The following is a 26094-nucleotide window of genomic DNA, read 5'->3' on the forward strand; positions in this document are numbered from 1 at the left end:
TCAATTGGAAAAAATTTCCTATTCATTCCGATTGAATTCCGATTCAATTCAATAGAACTAGTCTGAAATTTCCAATTGTTTTCCAATTCATCAATGGGATCGAATTGGAAATTTCTAATTTAATTGAATTGGAATTCAATCAGAATAGATTTGAAAATTTGAATCGGACTTTTTTTATAAGGGTTTTTTTTGGATATCACAAACCCAAAAAATGTATGCTATATTTTGTTGAGCCACGAAATTTGAAAATGTCCAATTATATATTTTTTTCTTCAATAATTACTAAACTTAATCAGTGCTTCTTCGGTTCTTCGGAGCATTTAGTGCTCCGAACACTGATTAAACACGGGTTACTTATAATAATTATACACAATTAATTCCTTTTAAAGCTGTGCGTTTTCGGTTGTAGGAAAGAGGAATACTTAAAATTTTCCTATAAAATCAGTCTACGTTAATAAATAAAAGATAAGTAAATGCCGTCATAATCAATAATTCTTTACTCGAATAGAAAACGAAAGCATTTATTTAAAAAAAAAAATTAAAATCGCCCAAAACTGGTTACGTTCGTTATGGGTTACGAATTCTAATTATCGACGTTCGATCCATACTCTTGGCCGAAACAATTTAAAATTAAAAACGACACCAACAATAAGGAAGACCCGCTTAAATCCCCTAATGCCGTTAAATATGGTATGGCTGAATTGTCTGGATCGATTTTACGTCGCCATAAAATATGTATTAGGACATGCGCTGTATATAATAGGAACATAATTTGTATAGAAGCTGCGCATATATACGCTAAGGCAAATATTGGTGTTACTGTTGAAACACCACCTTGACTTATATAATCACTAGAAAATAAGAATACTAATTGGCCAGGAATTGACATCGCTATTAGAATTCGAGCTGTATACGCTGACGGTACTGAAAAGAGAAAAAAAGGAAGTTAGTCATCGACATAAGTGAAAACTTAAAACTTAGAATAACTGTGTTTCTTGTAGAATTTTTAAATAGTACGAAAAATTTCGAAAATTACTTGCGTTGAGACCGAATCTTCTAGGTACTCGATTTAGAGTTTGAATCAATAGGGTATTCCACTATTTTTGAAAATGTACTTCAAAATGTTGATTTTGCTAATAAAAAGCCACCAAAAATTTATTTCGGAACAATACACAAACTTTCTTGGCAAAAACTTAAAATTTAAACCTTTTTTAAACTGTCAAAAACGCGGGCATCCAATTTGATGACGTAATATGAGTATCACTATACGAAATAACACAAATAAGTTTGACAGATATATTCATAGACATCTGATTATAAGAAATATAAATACTTATTATCTATGTATATATTATACCCAGCTGTCTGCACTGAACTAACTGATGGTCTATGACTCATACAGCTATGACGAGTTTTAGGTCACGTGATATACAGTTTAAAAATTACGATTTTTAATTTTAATATTTTAAAAGAAAAATGTGCTTTTATGACTCGAAATCAGAATATTTAAGTATATTTTTACATAAATTTTAACTTTCTTCAAATTTTATGATTTATTTTTGACTAACGATAATACCCTATTTTTAAATCGAAAATGATAAGTAGAACTTTTATTTCAACTTACCGCCGGTAAATAACGCCTTACATGGTGATACCCATGTTTTTGTGTGTGGTGGAATAATTCCTAATATCGAAGTTTGATGAAACATGGTTGCTAATCGGCTAGCTTGAACGGATACTAAATTACCACCAATTCCATTAATTATCGGTTGGAAGACAACAAAACCTTTATATTGTTCAGCGTATTCCAATACTAAACCACCAAATCTGAATCGAAAAATAACAATTTTCAAAATTCTATTCCATTTTTCGTCGGAGTCGAACGGGAAATTTATCAAAAGTCTTTTATAGGGAGGTGGGGATTTTAAAGGTGTGAGACTTTAAAGGAGTAACAATGCAACCTTTTGGTGTTCTAACTTGATGAATGATATAGGTTATCCTTTTCACTTGGATATTATCAAAAATTAGAGAGTGTGATAAAAAACTATCTAAAATATTTAGACAATCTTGTAGTTTATAATAAAACCATAAAAATATAAGATTGTGGATGATATCAAAACAAAATTTTAATTTAATTATGAATTCATCGAAGATCCATCATTTGATGAACAGAGACGACTATAGTTAGTTTATTGAAGATTGAAGAGAGATATCTATATTATCAAATTTATAAGCATCACTTGCACACAATATATTATATATTTTTGTAGTTGCGTAGTATTGTAAAGCTAAAAATAACACATGTATTTGGTCTTTATCAGTATTTGATTGATCTATACCAAATGGATTCTTCTCCAAGCTCAGGCGTCAAAAACCTAAGCGCTGTAATATCAAAGGATTGAGTTGGGTTGGTTTGGGTTGGATTGGGGCATCCTTTGACTGTTTATGTGGATGATTATAAACTTACCCGCTAATAAAGAGCGCCGATAATACAGGTGTCCAACCTGTCATTAATATTTTTTTGGTATATTTATTCCGACGTACAATTAGGATCCACATTGGTAAAAGTAAGACGTAAATGCCCATAACAAGATATACGACCCAATAATGTGTCTCCAAATTACGATACAAGATGTTCGATATAAACGATAAACATGTGACGGATACAATGTCACCAATACTTGCAGCTAACGGTGTTGCCAAATTATCTGGATTACAATTTAAGCGATACGCAAGGAAAACCACTGCGATTAATAGAAAATCTAGAATAAAGCAACATGTGGTCGCTGTGAATACTGCGGACGCCATTAACAATGCACCGTGCTCCATTTTAAATTGGTTATTTGTGATTGAACCCACGGTCACGGAAAATACTGCAACTAATACAGCTGCGACAATTGCTTGAACCTTAAAAAAAAAAAAACAAGTTATTTTTTTTTTGCTTACTCTTTTTTAGCAAAATATATTGAACCAATACGAAATAAATTTTGTGATAAATAGTCCTAACTTTTGTCTATTTTGTATATTTTTTGGGACCTTTCAAACATTCGACCTTCGGATATATTTTAATACACGGATCAACAAAGCTAAGGACTCTTTTTCACTGATTTTTTCTTAAGCATATGTTCAATTTTATTGAATACGTACTTGTACAAGAGCAACATTTCCAGTAATCATTTTACATATTTCTCTCTTGGATTCAGCATTCCCTAAGTTCGCTTGTGTGCACATGCGTGATGCTAAACACATATCTAAATTACCTTTCAATCCTAAAAGTGCTGGAACTAATATCAAAATTCCTGATACTTCTTGGAATACAGGCCATGCCTATTTGAGAGCAAACAAAAATCAACTATTAATAAAATTTTCCCAGGTACCATTAATAAAACAAAAACTTTTTACAGGACAAGCTTTTATAGTACTAAAAAGTAGAAAATAATTTTATCTATGAGTCACTCATACCCGACTATTCGTAACAGCTTGAGGCGCTCAATTTAAAATATCAAAAATGAATCGTACCTAATTATTTTTCGATTAATTCTTGATATTAAGCGCCTCAAGTTTTTTAAAATAGTCGGGTATAAGTGATTCATAGATAAAACTTTTTTTCTACTTTTTATTACAATAAAAGCTTGTCCCTAAAAAAGTATTTTTTATTAAAATTTTTAATTTAAGACTAAAAAAATGTATATATATATCAAATATGGTGGAAGCGATGGGAAAATCAAGACGCCACAATCTTACCATGCATTGTCATCCAAACTAAATGTGTATGCAAAATTTCAGCTCAATCAGAAACCGGAAGGTGGATCAAATTTGACTTGAACGATTTGATTACAGACAGACAAGGGGACAGGTGAAACTAAATAAAAGCTTGTAAAAGTTATTTGGTTTTAAAGCTTACCTGAACTCTTTCAAGAACTAATCCAGCACCAATTGTTCCAATACCAGCCAAGAAAAATGGTATTGCAACTTGCATGAGAGTTGAATACCATGTTTCTGATTTATTTATGCATTTACCATCTAACGCTTCTGTGGATTCATTTGACGTGGTTGCGATTGAGACAAACGAGGCAGCACTGCAATACGATTCAGCTGCCGGTGTTTTGGCCACTTCAGTCTGGTTTGCCTGATCGAATGGTAAGGAAATAATTGAGATCGCTGGCCGTTGTGGAGGGATCGAGTCTTTGGAAGATTCGGTGAATGCCACCATTTTTGCTCAAACTATAAACAAAAGAAAACAAAACACAATCAATAATCAGGCCGGGATTTAGTTTTCAGAATGAACAATTCTGTCTGCGATATTTTAGTAAACAAAACAAATTTTTATTGTAATTTAAAATATGCATAAATTTTCTAAGTGTCAATAACCGCCGCCTTGACTTTTTCAAATTTATTAGCAAAACAGCAATCAGATTGTAATTAAATAATGATTAGGTATTAATTTCCTTAAAAATATTTTACTTCAATTAACTTAGACCCCCCAATTCTTTTAGCATCAAGATTTTAGTTTCATATATGGCCTCAAAAATACGGGAAATATCCAATTTGTCGTAAATATTCATAATTTGTTGTCGTCCTTGCGTAACTATTTTTAAACAAATTTATGACCTAGGTAAATGTATCACACAAAACAATTTTTGGGTTAAAATTTTCTTACGACTTAAGAAATGGTTTTATGGTCAAACTCACTTTTTATGGCAGATAAATTAGGCAATTAAATCCACAACTAAATCAAAACTTTATTTGTACTATCAATATTTCAACAAACTTTGGACTTGAGTAAATTTAATATAAATAAATTGATTTGGTAAGCTCGAATCGAATTTTATCTTACTGCTCAAAATACGTTCTTCAATAATTTGAATGTTGGCATCATTTGGAGTATAAAATTGGTAAGTTTTTTGATACGGAATTAATAAACCTTAAAATATTTTTAAATAGATGTAAATTTGAACAATAAACAAATTCATTTTAAAATATTTATCAAATTTTGAGTAAATAAAACATGCCCTTGAAATTTGTGGATCATTCACACCTTGACCATTATACCTAGACGTCAAGGTCTATTTGGAGACTGCACCTTTTGCTCTAATATCTCAAAAACTTAATCGTCCAAGATCGTTTATATTTTTATAAGAATTTTCACACACAAAAATTTGTCGATTGGGTTAAGAATCTCTGGGACATCGATTGAAATCACTTTGAAATCTAATCTAATCTTCAATTAAATTCAAATTTTTGTATTTTTTTAAACCAAAACAGCGGGTATCGAATTTAAGACTCGTATAAGTTGTGCGAATTCGAAATTAACATTTTCCGTTTGAAGCATTTTTCTCGATTAAACATATTTTTTGAGTTTCAAGCATATGATAACTTAAAAAAGGACCCTATTTAACAGGCATGGACAAACTTGACTCACAGGACTCCTTACTTAACATACCAGTAAGACAAAGAGACAACATTTTTTTTTCTACCTATCTCATTACTATTGGAGAAACTGAGATGGGTAAAAGAGTCGTATACCCATCTCATAAAGAGACATACAATAAAGTTTATGACACACAATAAAGTTATAACAATGGGGACTTCGACAAACTATATAAGATAGTTTGCAGCAAAAAAACATTGAAATTATTATTTGGCAATTAAATCACTAATTTCCGAGATGTTTATTGATTTCAAGCGATAATTCAAATAACAAAATTCCCAGCAAGCAGATTTTCTAAAATGCAATTGATTTAATGAAATAAGTCACCATCGGAACGGAATCATAATCCAAATGATTTTTGCTTACTTGACCCCATCAATAATGTTAAGATTTACAAAACCATTTTTCATGCGTGATACACTCAGGCATTAAATGGTTTTTCTTAATAAATATTTTGAAATTATGAATGAAATATTAATGTAATTATTTTATCAAAAAATAAAATAAATAAATAACATCATACGACTTCCATGTTTTCTAATCAATTTAGATTATTTATTTGTTTATGGGACTGTGTACTGCCGCGCCGCGCCGTAGATATTGGTACTCTTTCTTCATTCCATTGCAAAAGTACATAAAATGTACATTCTAGATTAGATAACCACTGCGGACTGCCGCAAACTAGAAATATTTCATTTATTATAACGTTTAATCGAGTATGAAACTGTGTTTGTGTTTAACTCTTGAAAATATTTTTTTCAATTCATAAAACAACAATTCTCGGGTACGAAACCCTAAATTCGCACTTGAAACATAGCTAAGAACACTGTCCATTGAATTACCTTTCAAACAAAACCAAAAAAATTAAAATCGTTTTACCCGTTTAGGCGCTACGATGACACAGACAGACAGACAGACAGACAGACACATATACATAGTGGTCAAACTTATAACACCCCTTTTTTGTAGTTCGGGGGTTGAAAATGAATACAACGAACTTTATATCCCTATAAGTCCTTCTAGGGAGCGTACATAAACTACGCGGCTCAATTACAGCCCCTTTGGATTCTCCCCTCCTCACAAGGGTAAAGATGTAAGCAAAAAGATATTAACTTCTGAGATTTTCGGGCCTGTTCGTGTACTTTTTTTAATTTTTTTGTGCAAATTAATTTATATAAAATTATGTAGAGGTTATGCTTTACAAAATTAAAAAATATTTAACGTGCGAAATATTTGACGCATGCGTAGAATGCGAGAAAAAATCTTTCATCACGTGAGTAGGGTCAGTGTTGCAACCTACGCCGTCTTATACTGGACTTTCTCGGTTCAGGCTTAGTGAAATAAAAGCAATAATATTATTTATTATTGAAATATTAATATAATTATTGATAAATAAATATAAAAAAAACACTCCGAAGGCTTTAAATATTTCTTTTCAAAAACGATAAGATTAAATTTCTTATAATTGTTTAAAAATAAAAAAATAAAAACCTATTTTTATTAAAAATTATAAGTTTTCTATGAATTGCAAAATTTATTTCGTTTGTCAAGTGAAATTTTTCTTCACATGTGCCGATTTTTAATAATCAATTTTGATGTTCAATAAATATACATATCAGTAAATCGTTTATAAAAGTATCATGACCGGCCGCAGAATTTTTTTCATGATGAGGCAAACCCTAACTGTCAAGGTTAGGTTAGGTTAGAGTTGCTGTCCTGGAGTGGGACACACTTAGACCATAGGGTATAAACACATGATTTTGTAAACGCTTGAGGAATTTCTAACGACAGAAGATATAAAAAAGATTTACTTTAATTATAAGGCCCTTTTTTTAAGTAAGGGTAAGTGAGTTCTAGCCGCATTGTACCAGTCTTTTTTGGTCAAAATTTACTCAACATTACGCCTCATGACTATTTCACAAAAATTCTCCCGAGGAAAAATGAAGGCTTGGTCGTAATGAAACCAGTAAGAGCCACAAATTTTAAGATTGTAGTTTCTCAATAAATATATCAGTCGCTTAGCAACTGAAGATCCACTTAAATTATAGTTAATTCCAAAACTGATGTTTTATCAATGATATGGCATTAAAACATTAAAAAAAATTTTGTCAAAATTATCAATCAAAGTTTTTTTTTTTTAATGTTTGTGTTAAATTTTATGTACAAAGTACGATTATATAAGCTACGATTAATTCACGATCTGAATAAATCTAAATTCCATGTTAAAATATTTCAACTGGAAAACTTTATAAAATTAAGATTTTCTGTATATAATTTTCTGGGCTTTATTTCCTAATAAAGACAAACTATCCAATTTTTAATATGATTTTTGAATTCTACATATTTTTAAATCGATATGCAAGGATTGAATAATTCTAGGGATTTCAATAAAACTTTATAAATACATTTTTTGATTAACAAAGTCTCTATATCAAAAAATCTAGCGAGTGTGATAAAAAACTATCTAAAATATTTAGACAATCTTGTAGTTTATAAAAATTACCATCAAAATATAAGGTTGTCGATGATATCAAAACAAAATTTTAATTTAATTATGAGTTCATCGAAGATCCATCAGTTGATGAACAGAGACGACTATAGTTAGTTTATTAATGATTGAAGAGAGATATTTATATTATCAAATTTATAAGCATCACTTGCACACAATATATTATATATTTTTGTAGGTGCGTAGTATTGTAAAGCCAAAAATAACACATTATTTGACTACAAAGCATGCATTTAGTTTATAAATCGTCGATATTAACTCAAAAATATTGAACGTGTTCGACTAGCCTTAGGATAGAAATTCAGGTTCAAACGCGTGTCTGATTTAAACACTATACTCAATAATAGTTAATACTCATATTTAGTGATAAATGTCAAATTTTATGGCTTGAGTTTATTCATTATTTGAAAGAAAGAAAATATTACAATGTCCTTCAACGATTTTCTTGTCGTTCAAAGTTTATTCAAAATGAAAAATAATTTTTCATTTAAACAAAAAATTGTTAAAATTATATAAATTATGATCAATTAATGATTTATGTTCAACTTAAACCATTGTTCAATTCAAATATGAGTTGCTTCCTTTATTAATTGGACATTATGTAACTTTAAGGTGATTGATTTCCTACAGTATTGTGAAAAAATTTTGGTTTATTGCATGGTACATACATATAAACTAAATACATGCTTTGTAGTCAAATAATGTGCTATTTTTAGTTTTACAATGCCACACAACTACAAAAATATATAATATATTGTATGCAAGTGACACTTATAGATTTGATAATCAATTAATAAACTAACTATAGTCGTCTCTGTTCATCAAATGATGGATCTTAATGTCACTTCCCGCTGTCTGTACCTATCATGTCGCTATATATGCTTACTTCATTAAAACTACGCAACGGATTTTGATGTGCTTTGTTCTAATAGATAGAGTTATTCAAGATGAAAGTTTTTATGTAAAAAACATGCATAATATAGTAGAGTAGGGGGTTGAAACAGGGGTTGAAAGGGATGTGCTTCAAAAATCAGCTTCAAGGATTGTTTTTATCTATTTTTATCCTTCGGGGGGTGGAATGGTGGAGCGAGAAAGTGGTGGAGAGCGAAAAGGGGATGATGATTGCACAAACTTGTGCTTTTTCTTTTAAGACTCAGATAAAGATAGAGATCAAGATTGCTGAAGTCAAAAGTCAAAAAAAGCAAGCAGTTTTCCAGTGGCTCAGAAGCAAAAAATATTTAAAAAAACGAGGGTTTTATTGAGATTTATTGAGAAACGGGTTTAAAGACGAATATGACTAAAAAAAATTGTTTTATTGTTTCCAACTAAAAGATACTTTTGCATCTAATTAGTCTTCTGAATCAATTTTGAGAATAAAAATCCATTCATTATATTTTGTCCGGAAATTTAATATAAATACTCCACTGTGTCGGTCGTTAAAAACAGTTCAGTTCAATATTTGTCGGTCTCTATAACCGATCTGTGAATATAAGAAATATTATTATCACATCACTGATTTTGATTATATTATTTATTATATGTATAAATTTATTAATATAAACAATCAATTCATTGGCTTTGATTGTATTTGTTAATATAAACAATCAATTAGGTACTTATTTTATCAACATTAAAAAAAAAAAAAAAAAAACATTAAAATTTTTGATTATAAATAATTTGAAAAATATTTACGTGTATGATTACAAATGAAATGATTACAGTCATTAACGAACCCAACTCCAAATGATTTTAATGATTATTTATTATGAAGTCACACACATATGTTTATCGCGATTATTTAATATATTAGTATTAAGGTTGTACGATCACGCGTTCTTTTATCTTTACTCTTGCTAACATTTGGATCATTTATTTTTGCAATATAATCCAGAAACTTAAGGTAGGACGAGCACCAACGCAATTTTAAATTCTTTGATGATGAATTTTTTTATAACTTCTTGAATGTAGACGAAAAATAACAATACAATTTTTTTCGAAATATCGAAAGCAAAATAAATAAACACAATTTTCGATATTTTGAAAATTACTCCAGATGTCGAAAAATTTTATTCTTACTTTTCGTCTTATAGTTTCAAGTTATAGCATAATTCACCATTTAAACTACGGAGCCAAGACCCAATTGACCCGATGTTGCTCATTTACGAACTCGACCTAACTTTTTGCGTTCTGAACACGCTAAAAAAATTTCAGCTTGATATCATTTTTGAGTCTTGTACACAGACAGACAGACAGATAACCGGAAATGGACTAATTAGGTGATTTTATGAACACCTATACCAAAAAGTTTGTTGATAGCATCAATATTTTTAAGCGTTACAAACTTGCGACTAAACTTAGTATACCTTGATATATATGACATATATACATGGTATAAAAATCAGGCCGTTTTATTTAAAATTGCCAAGGTGCGCATACATCCTTAAACCGACAAAAAAAAAAATTATACTAAATTGCAAACTGAATTCAAATAACCAATCATTATTATTATAATTAGTCAACGGACCAATATTTATAATTTCGAATTTGCTTTAATTTGAAAATTATAAACAGGAAGGCGAAAATCAAATACAGGATTCACTTCGCTGAAGTTCTGGTTTCTCATCAGGAGCGAACATCACAATTTACAGGAATTATTATACTCGGCCACTCAGGAGAGCTTAAGGCGATAGACTTTAACCGTTTGTTTACTTAGACTTAGGTTGCGTATTCGAATCCAGGCAGCACGAAATTTAATAAATAAAGAAAAACAAATAATGATGTGGATGGCCTCTGTTATAGGCGTATACGTCAGACAAACGGAGGTTAAACTCGATTATTATAATTATGTTATTTGATACTAACTTAGGTAGCTATCATAAAAAGCAAAAATTAATGACGCAAATATTTGAAAGCTGAAATGACTCGAATTAAAGTTTCTCGTCTTTAATTCCATAATTTTGTTTCTAATCTAAAGCGATCAACAAATTGACGGAAAAAAACATTTGATTATTGTTTAAATATTATAGTAAGTACACAATTATTTATGTTTTTTGTATTTTTCCAGTAAAAAAAAAAAACATACAATCGATAACAAAAAATTTTTGATAAAAAATTACAACTTTATTGCACCATCATAAAAATAAAATCCAGGTCTCACAACGTTTCACGTTTATTTGCATAATAGTACGACTTATTTCTAAAGAAGTCAAAACAAACAATTGACCGAGTTAATTGTTGAAATACCATGTATAGACAGATTTGATTACGTAATTGTTTGTTTTTTCACGTCATGTAAGTAAAGAAAGATAGCCAGCCATACTAATTTGCACTATCACGGGTCAACAGTAACGTTTTCGAAAAAATGTTTGAAACAAAAGTTGTTTATTTTTTTATAAGGAACATTTCTTAAATTTAAACTTTTGTTCTATCTCTAACGGTTTACAAGATGGATTCTTCGGACACAAGACCGAATTGAATTATGTTGCTCATTTACGTACTCGAGCACACTTTTTGCGTCCTGAGCACGCTGTAAAAATTTCAACTTGATATTTTTTTTCGTTTTTGAGTTATCGTGTTGTCAGGCGGACAGTCAGACAACCGGAAATGGACTAATTAGGTGATTTCATGAACACCTGTACGAAAATTTGGTTGCATCAATATTTTTAAGCGTTATAAACTTGGTACTAAACTTAGTATACCTTGATATATTTCATATACATGGTATAATAATGATTAGTAAATCTATGAGTCCATAAACCGATTTTTGGGCATAAAATGGAAACTTTTGAATGAATTCAGAATTTCATTTTTGGTATAAAAAGGTACACTGATGTTTTTTTGTGGTAGGCTCAATTTTTCCAAACTTGGTTTATCTGAAACCTAGGTATCCAATTTTGGGTGTAGATGTGCCCTCTATGTTGGACATGGTTATTTGGAGCTAATCATAATGAGTCAGGCTTTACCCAATCTGATTCTGTTAGAAGATACATTAAAGTTCGTCTACTAGGCACGTTTTGGTAGTATTTGGCAACTAAATCCGCCACTGTTTAACGGATGTTGAAACAAAATTTTAATTGGCGTCAGTCAACATAATTATTCATCGATTATTTATAAAAGAATGTCTTATTATCAATCAACAAAATAATGGTTTTGATTAGTTTCAAATATTTTAGTCTAAGCGCTGTCACTATCAGTTTAAGTGCCAAATTAAGATATCAGCGAAGGGAATTCATGAAAACCTCTTGAAATATCAATTATTTAAACACATTTTTATACTTAACAAGAAATATATAAACTTTTCTTCAATAATACAATTTTTTTTGCCAGCACCGTTCAGACTAAACAATTAATACGTTTGCATAATAATTGATTGAAAGTAATTTATTATCGAGTGCACTCATGCTAAATACTATATTTCCTTGCACAACCGATTTGTTAGATTACCAGAAAAATCAGTTCAAGTTCTATGTAAGATATCGGAAAATATTCACTCACAATTTTTAAATATTGAAAAGTTTTTCAGAAAACAAGTGAAATTTATAAAATTTAAAAAACCCCCGACAAATGCGATTTACTCCAGTTCAATAAAACGATCAATGTTAAAGTTAACTTTAAAAATTAGTGAATAGGCAACTTGTATGACGTAACTGTTACGTATTTGTCAAATAATCAAAAACTATTATATATGTATAACGTATACGTAATTCAAGTTGCCTATTTATTGCCCTACTAATAATATTTGACACCCAAGAAGTACATTCCATTAGGTTTTAGCAGCGGTTTTTGTTATTTGTAATATCTTTTACTGTACTAATAATCGAAATGACTTTGACGTTTATAATTTGTATACAAAAAGGTAGTAAATAAACAAAAATAATAATTCTAGCACTAATCAAGTAAGCACGTGTTATCAATTCGTCATAATAATTAAATGAATGCCTGGTAACAATAATTATTCGCTAATTTGTTTTGCTGACATTGTAAAATGAAACGAAAAACGTGTCGATACATGCACTTGCATTGGTAGCGGTCTATACTTTGTCGTGTATACTCAAGTTTAGTCTGCACTTGAAGAACAGATCGTGTCTACAAAAATATTTTTAATAACTGTCAGCTGATTTAATTAATATAATTTTTTAATAACTTTATTATTATTATTTTTTTAATGTATAGTTAAAATCGATTAATACTGACATCGAAAGATGACCTTTAATAATTTACATCGAAAAAATTTCCTAATTAAAAAATGACGGAAACGTTAAAAATAAATGGCGTTCGTTAATTGGTCACGCGCATTATGAGGGAATTTCTTAGACAAAAGAATATCGTCTAATTAAAAAGTTGAAAATTTAATTACTGACTTCTGACGTGTGAATTATTTAAATTATTTATTTTATTTAAATTCATTATCTAAGATGACAACTTAAATGTGCTTTTCCAGTGGCGCAAGGAGCAATTGCTATTCCTAGGCCTCCTAGCTGTAAGCAGGCGGTCAAATTGGTTTTATTGTTCATTACAGCTAAGGTGATTGTAAACCTACCGTATTGTAAAAAAAATTTTGGTTTATTGCACGGTATTCAAATTCATGCTTTGTAGTCAAATAATGTGATTTTTTTTTGCTTCACAATACCACGCAACTACAAAAATATATAATATATTGTGTGCAAGTGATGCTTATTAATTTGATAATATAGATATCGCCCTTCAATCATCAATCATCAATACTCATTCAACTATTCCCTCCGACCTTCTTTCTTAAATACGCCACTGCATTAAACATAATCCACTATTTATTTTACATTATAATTCATTAAAATTTTAAGCCATTTATTATTATTATTTTTTTTTTTTTTACGATTCGCAAAACAAAAAGACATTTATGATCAATTATGTAACACATTTTAACAAATTAAATGATAAATTAATGTCAAACACACGAATTGGTTATGACGACCAATTGGTAAAGTATTTATATAAAGACAGTGAAACCTGGTTAAATGAGACATCAATGGACCTGCAAATTAGTCTCACTTATAAAGGTATTCCATTTACTCAGTGTCTCAAATATCCTGGTACAATTAAATATATGTCTCATTTACAGAGGGACTGACAGGTCTTCAATCCATTGGCTACATTTGTTAACATCAACAGCGTTACTTTCTCCAGAAATTGACTATACCGTTTATTTTTTTAAACCAAAACAAAAAATTATGAATACCGAGCCTTCACGGTATATCTTGTACCTTCCCTGGTAAAAAATTTCGATTCAATTCCGATTAAAATTGCCAATTTATTCCGATTCAATCCAATAGAATCCAATATAAAATTTCCAATTCGATGATAATATGATGATCGTGTGATAATAAAGCAAAATTAAAACTGAAGGGCATTGAGGCTCAAAATTAGTTAAGTGTGGAATTTGCAACAAATCCCAGATATAGAGGTTTGATTCGTCCATCTAAGAGAAGTAATTCAATTCCAAAATGTTGGGACCTGAGCATGGGTTCCAGCTATTGACGTTTCTTACAAATACAGGTCTCACTTAGCCATGTTCCACTGTACATTTCAGTAACTCCTTAGCTATCGGGTTTTGGACAAAAGTACGTAAAGCAATTACTTAAAATTGTCCAAAGATTACGTTTTTAAATTTATGTCCATCGAGTCACAGGCACTCTGTTTTTCCGGAGATAGCAACTAGTAATAATGAAAATATAAACCACAGGAAAATCTTGAAGGTCTAGTGAATATGTCCCACTGTGCCAGTTGCAATGGTTTGGTTTCATTTTCTTTTTTCTTCTAAAGTATGATGAGAATTTACTTTGCAAATTAAGTGATGATAAGTAATTATTTTTAAATAATCAATGATTTTTATTAATTATTCAAACATTAATTATGAGATTTAAAAAATGTAAATCATGTAAAAAAAAATAATCATAAATTATTAAATCAAACAATATTGATTGTATTTCCTTAGACTAGCCTCAAACATCAAAATTGAAAAAATATTTTTTTAAAATTTGTTTCCTTCTAATTCGATCGTCATGCCCATACATCCTTAAGGTAGTATGAGCGTCAAGGAAAGCTTAGACTTGTGGTTGAAATTTTTTGTACCTTATTTTCAACTTTGATGATGAATTTTGTTATAACTTCATGAATGTAGACGAAAAATAAGAATAAAATTTTTCGATATCTCTCTTGGTTTTGGAAATATCGAAATCTTAATAATTAAACAAAATTTTCAATTTTCGATATTTGTGTCTATCTAAGAGTGGATCTCTTTCTTTACTTACATAGCGTCAAAAAAACGAACAATTTCGTCACCAACACTGTTTACACATGGTATTTCAACAATTAAATCACTCAATTGTTTATTTTCACTTGTTTATTATGAATATTTTGAAAAGTAAATGTTAAAAATGAAAAGTAATAAGTACAAAATTTTTAAACTTACCATGTGAGCAAAATTTAGCTAATAAATTCATTGACGTTCAATAAATATTTATATTGAATTAATTATTATTTAAATTAATTATGATTACAATCTATAACAAATTAATTAATCTCAGAATTGATTAGTGGATTACAACATGTCTATACTTGTATGAACACTTGTAAATTTGTTCATCGTCAGGGTAGTGTTTGGGTCTTGCTTCAAAATTGTTTCAGAAATGAACGGACCTATAATATGTATAAGTGACAATCAAAATTTTAGCACAAAAAGCCATCTTTATGGCAAAAAATGGTTCGAATTTCACCTTTGAAAATTTTAGTCCAAAGAAGTAAGTTTGTTGGCCAAAAATAGAACGATTCCCGTACTAGAGTATCATATTGTTTAATTCAGGTCCAGATATAATAGAACATTAACATTTACTACTAATAAATAAAGCACAAACCTTCGTCTTCAATATAAACAAAACAATCCTAACTTTATTGCACTAGCACATACACATAAATTGAATAACACGGTAAATCGAGAGAAACTCCAATAATAACATGCATCTGTAAGAGTAGATAGGTTGCGGTTTACAAAACAGGCAAAAGGCCAGGTTAAGGTAGCTCAAGTGGCCTGTTTGGAGTGGAGTACCTACACCAAAAACAACTTTCAATGCCAAAAAAAAAGAGTTCAATTATTTGAAGTGGGCGTGATCTGCCCAGATTCGATAAAAATAAGAACGATTCTCTGACGTAAGTTGCGTTTGCGCATTAACAGTCTTGGATAAGTTCTTACTGTAAGTGGACATGTGCGCCAGTAAGTCACACCCAAAAAAAAAAAAAAAACGTTTGCGCATCGTTCTCTTTTTACCGAGTCTGGAATCTTAATTGAGTGTGCCATTAAACTTTTAATTTTAAACTTGATATTGAAATTCAATATAATTTAACGAAAGAAAACATTAAACTAAATTCAATATTTAAACGTTTATTATTTATTTTTAAAGATAAGGACTAAATATATTTAAAATATTAATTTAGTAATCATAGACATAATAAATATTATAGTCGTCCAAATAAATTTCGTCCAGATTTATTAGTTTTATTGAAAATAATATTATAATCAAACCTGTTATATCGCAGTCACTTATCTCGACCAATTAAGGTAGTACGAGCTTCAATATATATATTTTTATAATGAGGGAAAATTGTGTGACACCCTATCTTTATTGCATAAAAATTAATATAGGAAATATTAAAATTTATTGAAATTAATAACAAAAATATTCAATATTTTGTAGATAATTTTTTTTATCTGTAATTATCAACAGTAATTTAAAAATGTACATCAACTAACACTGATAAATGTTTAAATATTCGAGATGTACTGAGTTTATTACACTATAGAATTTTTCTTGTGTTTTTGACACAAAATCTAATAAAAGGCTTGATTTTGTTTATATGAAGTTGGACTAAGTCTAAATCAATTCTGAAAATTTTAGGGAGGGGGGGATTTTTGACCTAAAACGCGGGTAAGCCTTGCTTTGATGTCATATCGGTATGAGTCATAGACCATCAGTTAGTTCAGTGTAGACAACTGGGTATAATATATAAATAGATAATAAGTATTTATATTTATTATAATCAGATGTCTATGAATATATCTGTCAAACTTATTTGTATTATTTCATATAGTGATACCCATATTACGTCATGAAATTGGATGCCCGCGTTTTTGACAGTTTAAAAGAAGGTTTAAAATTTAAGTTTTTGACAAGAAAGTTTGTGTATTTTTCCGAAATAAATTTTTGGTGTCTTTTTATTAGCAAAATCAACATTTTGAAGTACTTTTTCAAAAATAGTAGACTACCCTATTGATTGTCCACTCAAATAAGTATAGCTATGATAAATCATTTCAACTACAGAACCAAAATGTGCGTAGCAAAACATGCTTGACTAACAAGAAATGAACCATAAATAACTTATGAAATTTTAATAATTTTCCAAAATGCAAAAACCAAAAATAAAAAAATTTGAATTTCGTATCCAAATGAGCAGTAATTGAAGCGAAGGTCAACATCGTAAATGAAGCGTTCAACTAAAATGGGTATACACCAAATCTATTTGAATTACACAACTTTCACTCACAATTAGCCACGCTTTTTTACTTCTGAAAGTGAATTATAATTTTTTTTTTTGTTCTTAAATAAAAATTATAATTACCCAATTACATTTTCAGTTTGTTCAACTTTTTTTTTTTTGCTATTAGGATTTTTTTTTAGAAAATTACGTAATTTTTGGTGGTTTTAATTTTTCTAAATTTTTTTTAAATTGCTTTCCTTAAATAACTTGACACAAAACAATGAAATTTTACAGTTTTTTTTTTAAGGAAATTGTTTCTATAAATGAATGATTTAACACAGGAAAACTGTGAAAAAAAATTACGATAAAATTTTATATTTAACAGTTATGGAGGAAAAAAAATTGCCATAACTAAAGACGTTCCCAAATAATTACGTTTTCTTAGAATCATCTTTAAATCGTGAAGTATTTATACCAAATTTCCGGAAAACATAAATTGAAGGGAATTTTATGCTCAAAATTGATTCAAAAGACTCTTTAGATGCAAAAATATCTTTTATTAAGCAACAATAAAAAAATGTTTCAAACAAAAGTTGTTTAGTTTTTTGTAAGGAACATTTTTTACATTTAAATTTTTGTTCTATGTCTAGCGGTTTACATGATGAGTCCTACGGACCCAAGAGCCAATTGACCTATGTTGCTCATTTACGAACTCGACCTCACTTTTTACGTTTTAAGCACGCAATAAAAATTTCAGCTTGATATCTCTTTTCGTTTTTGAGTAATCGTTATGACAGGCACGACAGACAGACAAATGGAAATGGACTAATTAAGTGATTTTATGAACAATATTTTTAAGCGTTACAAACTTGATACTAAACTTAGTATACCTTGGTATATTTCATATACATATCCTTATATAAAAATTCTTACTTAATTGCACTAACAAAGCCAGTAAACATAAATTGAATGATACGGTAAAACGAGAGCAACAACAATAATTGCAAGCATCCGTAATAGCAAGTAAATTACGGCTTACAAAACAGGTGGGGGACGAGGTTAAGGTCTAATTTCACTAAAGAACAACTTTCAAAACAAAAGAGTTGAGTTTGTCCAGAAATTTCGTATAAATACTCCACAGTGCACTCCAATCCCATCTTAATCATAAAAATCCCGTTCCCGTTAATTTTTTTTTATGTGCACATTTAGTGTAACAAAATTTAAAAAAAATGACTCGAATAATTTGTATTCTTTGAAATAGATACGTATAAATAAAAACCAGTGGCCCTGAAAATATTTTTTCACTGGATTTCAGTTTTAAATATATTTGTTATAAATAATAGATAATAATAAAAACAAATTATTATTAATATTATTTGTGGCGTAAAACAATGTTGAAATAATTATTAGATACATACTTAGTTCAAAATAAAAAAAAAACAACAAAGTTAACTTTTAAAAAATATATATGAATGTAATCATATTTAATGAGACTTAATTACCTGTGATTATTAACAGATCCACAAGTTCTTATAGTTTTTAAAAAAAAACAAACATAATTACATTTACAGGTACATTACTTGAATAATCATACTTAAATTTTAATTTTATGTTTGAAACAAGTGAAAACAAACAATTGACTAAGTTAATTGTTGAAATACCATGTATAGACAGTAATTGATTACTCTGTCATATTACACATACATAAGTGATATTCCCATATAATACATACTATACAATTTTCGCCTAATTTACGCCCTCGAGGGTAAAGTGTGATGTTTAAGCTAAAATGTTTCAAACAAAAGTTGTTAATTTTTTTATAAAAAACATTTTTTACACTTAAACTTTTGTCCTATCTCTAACGGTTTACAAGATGGGTCCTGCGGATTCAAGATCCAATTGACTAATGTTCCTCATTTACGAATTCAACCTCACTTTTTACGTCCTAAGCACGCTGTATAAATTTGCAGCTTGATATCGCTTTTCGTTTTTGAGTTATCGTGTTGTCAGACATACAGACAACCGAAAATGAACTAATTAGGTGATTTTAGTTCGCTCGTTAACACGATAACTCAGAAACGAAAAGAGATATCAAGCTGAACGTTTTATAGCGTACTCAGGACGTAAAAAGTAAATCGTACTCAGTAAATTAACCAATGTGAGTCGTACTCAGTAAATTAAAAAACTTGTAGTGGTGAAATAAGTTAAAATGAATTGATTTATTTACATTATGTTCCTGCTCTAATATTTTGACCCTCATCATCATTCAACAATCACGTTATGTAGAGGTTATGATTTACAAAACGATTTGAAATTAGTGAATGGTTGACGCGAGTGCTGACGGGACAAGAGAACGGGAAACAGAGTAGCATAAACAAAATTCTTAGACAAATTGTCAACCCTTTAACTAAATTTGGTTAGGCTACGACAACATGATATTTCCACATAAAAAGGGCGAAAAATGACCGGGGTTGGAAAGTTAATATTCCCAAAAAGTATTTCCCTGATATTAACTGAACCTACAAATTGATTTTCAACCCTCTACCTTATTTTTTAGGAGCTGTAAAAGAGTACCAAACCCTATAAATATCGAAAAAAGCGGTTTCCTCCCCCCTGAGAAACTCCTCTAAATTGGTGAATTTAGAACCGCCTAATAAACAACCCTATATACCGAATTTCAGGTTAGTTTAACCAAGAAGGGTCGGTTAAGATGAATAAAAAAAATTTCAATCTATTTCCCAACAAATTTTCTCGATTACCTTACCAATTCTATTAATTTTTTGTACGTAGGAAAATAAAAGCTAAAATATTCTAAAAATTTCTTTGAAAAAGAAAGGAAATTTTTATGTTTTACAGTTTGAAAGAATTATTTTCCTTATTTTACAAAAAAAAAAAAATAAACAAATTCAATAAACTCTCACCGCACATTCCGTAAATTTGTATCCATATAACAATTTTCGCAAAACACAACAAAAAAAATTCACTGTTTAGGTTATTTATTAGATAAATCTTTTAGGCATAATCAACACTACAAAATAATCGATCCTCTCAAAAACAAAAACCTTTCCAAAAAAACGCACATATTTTTTATACCGGAAATTGAAGATTATAATTTTTTTTTTACCGCATAAGTATGTATAGCTTAGATAAATTATTTTTTTTTTTTAGACATAACACCTTTTTTTCTTTGTTTTGATAAATTGACAAATAGTTTTTAATTGAACAATTACAATAAATTACATAACAAAATATCAAATTATAAATTGCATACAAATCAAATCGAATTATGTAAGAAGAACTATGAAGTTGTGAGGACTGAGAAGTTCAACTATTGAATTCGTCAACATAAATATCTTATAATATTATTTACTCTAGCAAGTTTTTTTCTGTCATTCGCTTCATTTACGATGTTGACCTTCGCTTCAATTACTGCTCATTTGGATACGAAATTCAATTTTTTTTATTTTAGGTTTTTGCATTTTGGAAAATTGTTAAAATTTCATAAGTTATTTATGGTTCATTTCTTGTTAGTCAAGCATGTTTTGCTTTGCAATTTTGGTTCTGTAGTTGAAATGATTTATCATAGCTATACTTATTTGAGTGGACAATCAATAGGGTAGTCTACTATTTTTGAAAAAGTACTTCAAAATGTTGATTTTGATAATAAAAAGCCACCAAAAATTTATTTCGGAACAATACACAAACTTTCTTGCCAAAAACTTAAATTTTAAACCTTTTTTAAACTGTCAAAAACGCGGTCATCCAATTTGATGACGTAATATTTGTATCACTATACGAAATAACACAAATAAGTTTGACAGATATATTCATAAACATCTGATTATAATAAATATAAATACTTATTATCTATGTATATATTATACCCAGCTGTCTACACTGAACTAACTGATAATCTATGGCTCATACCGATATGACATCACAGCAAGGCTTTCCCGCGTTTTAGGTCACGTGCAAAACCTTTTCCCGCGTTTAGATGTTATAAGTTTGACCGCTATGTGTGTGTGTGTGTCTGTGGCATCGTAGCGCCTAAACGGATGAACCGATTTTAATTTTTTTGGTTTCATTTGAAAGGTAATTTAATTCAAAATCGATTCAGTTTGGAAAAGGCATGACGTATAATTTTAACATTAACATATAAACAATTGCTATGGAAATGAATGGTCAAATAAACTTGGCTCCATTCATTTCGAAAAGTGAAATGGTAAAATAATTAGGTAATTCATAAAAATAATTCAAAAGAACAAACTCAACTCAAATATTTCAATTTCAATTAAAATATTTCCAAAAATTTGTCCCAAAAAATGAAAGCTCTTTAAGTACCATTTTCATCGCATCTAATTTCCTTAACCATCACTTTTAGATTTAAGAAAGAGTGTTATAAGTTTAAAGTGTTTAATTGTGCGTCTGTGTGTTTCTCAGTGGCATCGAAGCACCTAAACAGTCGAACCGCCTTGATTGAATAAATCGAATTTATCGGAGGGTTTTTTAAATTTTGTTTTCACTTGTCAATACATGTTTTCATTAATTTAAGAACTTTTAATTTTTTTCATCACTTTTCTACGAAAAGCCACGGGTACAGAGTAACCACGGGTTACGGTAACTACGAGATCGAAATTCCACACGGGTCGTGCTAGTTTTATTTATTAAGCATAATTATTTTTTTTATTATTGTTTTAATTTGCTGATAAATATAATTTTAATATTGTTTTTTAAGCGATTTAAAAACCGCACGTGCGATTTTTATTCTTTTTTGATAACGATTGATTCTTAAATGATCGGGCTTTTACTTGTGTGCCCTGTATAAATATAATACTACAGTGCCTAACAACTATGAAGTATTAGAACTGAGGAGTAGTTATCGAATTCTTTAACATAAATATTTAAGCATAATTATTTTTTATTATGGTTTTAATTTGCTGATAAAATTTTAACATTTTTTTTTTTAAACAATTAATAGACCACATATGCGATTTCTATTCTTTTTTTTGATAACGATTCAATCATAAGGCAGTAGACTTATCTAGGAATTTGAAGAAATCGATTTGTTTTCGTGCATATTTTTAAAGATCAGACCCTTACGAATATGTCCTTTAACAGATTTTTCAAAATTCTAATTCTTTTCGGAGTTACAGCCGATTTTCTGATAACTGTGAGCTTCTACTGCATCAAAAGTCAGCAAAACAGCTCGGTTAGTAGAAATATCTTTGCAAGAGGTCCAATGTATAGATTCTCGATTAATCCAAATTAAGTAATATTATCCGAGTTCCTCTACCGGAATTGTCTCTCAAATTTAAAAAGCATTTTTCTTGAAACTACATTTTTGGGGATACCTAAAATTAAGGCTTCTAGACCAGAGTACCCCCTGAAATGATCGAGCTTTTACTTATGAACACTGTATAAAAATATATAACTTGATTTTATGAATTTTCATAAATATTCCATGATTACAGTAAAATCTGTCATCAAAATGTGAAAATTCGTCTTTTTATAATTCTTTGAACATAAAGTTTTTCTTATCTAATGTAACGAGCTTTTGTTAATTATCAATTAAATTTTTGGGAACTGGATAATGTTAGTTAAATTAAAAATTTTATGGTAAACAAACAATTTTATTAACTGCAATTTTTCATTTTCACGAAATATTTTCGTTTGAAGAAGACTATAATTTTGTTAGAAATGTTTGAACTAAAATTCAGTCGTGATTTGAATTTTCATAGCTATGGTAGTTTTTCACAATTTGAGATAAATGTAAAATTATTACTTAAAGATAAAAATTGATAAAGAACTCAAAGGAACAAATGTTAACAATTTTGAAAATTTTTGGATTCTAGATAAAGACCTACAAATTTTATTAAAAAATTATTTTTTCCTTGTAATATAATATTTTGTAATTAACATTCCCGTGGAAAGGACCTCCTTAAAAACTAAACGGATGCGTATTTATAAAAATAAATCCTAACAATAAGAAAAAATTTCAAAAAAAAAAAAAAACTTACCTTCTATTATAATTATCCCAACAACTTCTTGTAAATTCAGCCAGGTTGGTGAAATCGTTAAATCTGAATATCACCATAGGATGTACGAAATAATTTTGCATATACTGCAAACAAATTCTACAAAAAAAAAATTTTTTTGGAAAAATAAATTTTTTTTAAATCACTTTTCACTTTTTTGTATTTTTAATTATTTCACTTTTCTAAGTTCACTAATTTTTTAACGTAACTATAGAGTTTTAAAGTGAGTTTTTTTTTTAAAGTTTAGCTTGTGAAGTGTGTTACTGTGTAAGCCGGTTCAAGCAAACTGATTCAGTAGAACGCATGTAAGACTGTCTTTATATATAGATATAATGTGTATTATCCGCTTTAGCCTAGGCGCACTGACTTATAGTCCGATAAAAAATTAATTGAAACCATAATCAGACCAGTTTTTGCGTAATATGTCAAAATAAGTCCATAAATACGTCAATAACAATATTATAAAAGAAATTTTGATTGTAAATTGACGGAAAAGGGATGAAATAAATAAAAAAAGGGTTGAAAAATACGTTTTTTCAAAATAACTCAATAACGGTAGGAAATATAAAAAAAAGTTTCAAACAAAAGTTACAGAAAACAAAATTCTACACAAAAAACATTCTTATCATTTTTTCATTATATGCCTTAGTTTAGCTTTAAAAAATAAAAATCAAATTTGCCTCGTTGTTAACCTTAAAAAAGTTTTAAAAAAACCATTATGGCCCTGTACTTCTGTGTTAGCGCTTATATATGTAATGCGCGCGCAGTAAGCTACAGGGTCGTAAATGTTTTAATAATTTTTTAAGGTTAACAATTAGGCAAATTTGATTTTTATTTTTTAAAGCTAAACTAAGGTAGATAATGAAAAAATGAAAAGAATCTTTTCTGTGTAAAATTTTTTACTCTATAACTTTTGTTTGAAACTTTTTTTTATATTTTCAACCGTTATTGAGTTATTTTAACAAAAATGTCTTTTTCAACCCTTTTTTAATTTTTTTCATCCCTTTCATGTCAATTTGAATCAAAATTTCTTGTATAATATTGTTATTGACGTATTTATGAACTTATTTTTACATATTGCGCCAAAACTGATCTGATCATGGTATCAATTAAATTTTTTACTGGACTATTAGGAGAGATTAATTTTTCAAAACAGATATATAACAATTGTTTAGATACAAAATTTTTTTTTAATCTGCCATCTAATAAATTTTTATGTGTGGATCTTAGCGATTAGCTTTTATTAAGTTTATGACTTCATGTGGAATAATTCAAATTGTAAATTGAACAATAAATGAATAAATAAATAACTGAGATAACATTTTTTTTTTTTTAATTTTGATAATATTATGGAATCTTCTCAATTCAAAATAAAAAACGTAACCGATTACCAAGGTATTCAATTAAAATGTGCTATCACTATCAATCAATATCACTATCACTCTATGACCTCATTTTAAATCCTTAAATTTCCTTCAAGATTAGCTAATTTCTCACGGTTAACATTATTGAATCTTTATTCGATTCGATTCTCAATGAAAATCGTTTTAATTGTCTTCAATATTCAATATACTCATCAATATAGGAATTAACTCAATAATATTGATCGTTTGAGATAAACCAGACTTTTTAATGTATTCAAAATGCTTTTTTGTCAATATCAGTGCTTCAATATACTCCTAAGATGATCAATATAAATATTGACTCAATAAAATTGATCGTTTGAGATAAACTAGACTTTTTATTATATTCAATATGTTTTTTTGTCAATATTATTGTTTCAATATATTCCTCAAACGATCAATATTGACTCAATAATGATTGACTCTATATTATTGTTTCAGTATACTTCTGAGACGATCAATATAGATATTGACTCAATAATATTGATCGTTTGAGATAAACTAGACTATTTATAGTCTTCAATATGTGTTTCAATAACTTCAGATGATCAATATAGATATTGATTCAGTAATATTGATCGAATGAGATAAGCAGACTTTTTATGGTCTGCAATATGTTTTTTTGTCAATATTATTGTTACATATTGACATTGACTCAATAATATTGAGTGCGTGAGACAAGCTTTAGAGATAAAAAAAACCAATTGATTTAATAGTTTTTAAATTGAGTGTAGATGAGAGGCAGAAGAGATCCATGGTAAACGAAAAAGTACTCAAATATTTTTCTGTTCTTCCCGAATTTGAAGAGAGAAATTGAGACTCCCAAGTGTGTTATAATCTTTTAACTTTAAGATCTTAATAATTAATTTGAGTCCAAATTTAACCGAGCTATTTTAGTTTGATTTTTGTGGAAAATTTCTGTTTTTCTTTAATATCTGTTTTCTTTAATATCAAATTGAATACATCACACAAAATTACTCCGGAAAAGCCATTCAGAAAAATCAAAATTTCATGGTAACCTCTCCAGCACTGTATATTTTGGTTAAAGTTCTTACATGTCTTAGAAAAGCTTTGTGCTAAAAAATTGGGAAGTCAAAAATTTAGAAGCATTAAATAAAAATATAACTCACTATGTCGTAGAAAATATAGTTTTTCCAAAAGTCATTTTGAACGTTACGCACTGTTAATAATCTTAAATAAAGAGGA

At 28.8% G+C, this 26094-nt stretch overlaps 1 protein-coding gene across 3 annotated transcripts; it reads right to left on the reverse strand.

Moving 5' to 3' along the window:
- LOC123302637 (solute carrier family 41 member 1-like) lies at positions 1-26094 on the reverse strand. 3 transcript variants are annotated; one of them, XM_044885670.1, is made up of 7 exons: positions 26019-26094; positions 23468-23584; positions 3905-4224; positions 3148-3327; positions 2468-2907; positions 1625-1827; positions 1-924 (listed from the first exon to the last, which is right to left on the reverse strand). In XM_044885670.1, the coding sequence occupies exons 3-7, from the start codon at positions 4211-4213 to the stop codon at positions 584-586; spliced, it is 1473 nt and encodes a 490-aa protein (XP_044741605.1). In that variant the 5' UTR covers positions 4214-4224; positions 23468-23584; positions 26019-26094; the 3' UTR covers positions 1-583. The 3 variants fall into 3 exon arrangements, with proteins under 3 accessions (XP_044741605.1, XP_044741602.1, XP_044741603.1); XM_044885667.1 differs by lacking the exon at positions 26019-26094 and having other exon boundaries at positions 23468-23674; XM_044885668.1 differs by lacking the exons at positions 23468-23584; positions 26019-26094 and adding an exon at positions 20372-20575.

The sequence above is a fragment of the Chrysoperla carnea genome, chromosome X (assembly GCF_905475395.1).
Source record: "Chrysoperla carnea chromosome X, inChrCarn1.1, whole genome shotgun sequence".
Lineage (NCBI taxonomy): Eukaryota > Metazoa > Arthropoda > Insecta > Neuroptera > Chrysopidae > Chrysoperla > Chrysoperla carnea.

What these genes read in the sequence shown, in the direction of transcription:
- LOC123302637 (XM_044885670.1), bottom strand. Translation starts at nt 4,213, where the DNA reads ATGGTGGCATTCACCGAATCTTCCAAAGACTCGATCCCTCCACAACGG. An exon ending in GAAATGTTGCTCTTGTACAA is followed by an intron (nt 2,908 to 3,147) that starts GTACGTATTCAA and finishes TTTTTTTTTAAG; the next exon opens with GTTCAAGCAATTGTCGCAGC. An exon ending in TCGGCGCTCTTTATTAGCGG is followed by an intron (nt 1,828 to 2,467) that starts GTAAGTTTATAA and finishes TTTTCGATTCAG; the next exon opens with ATTTGGTGGTTTAGTATTGG.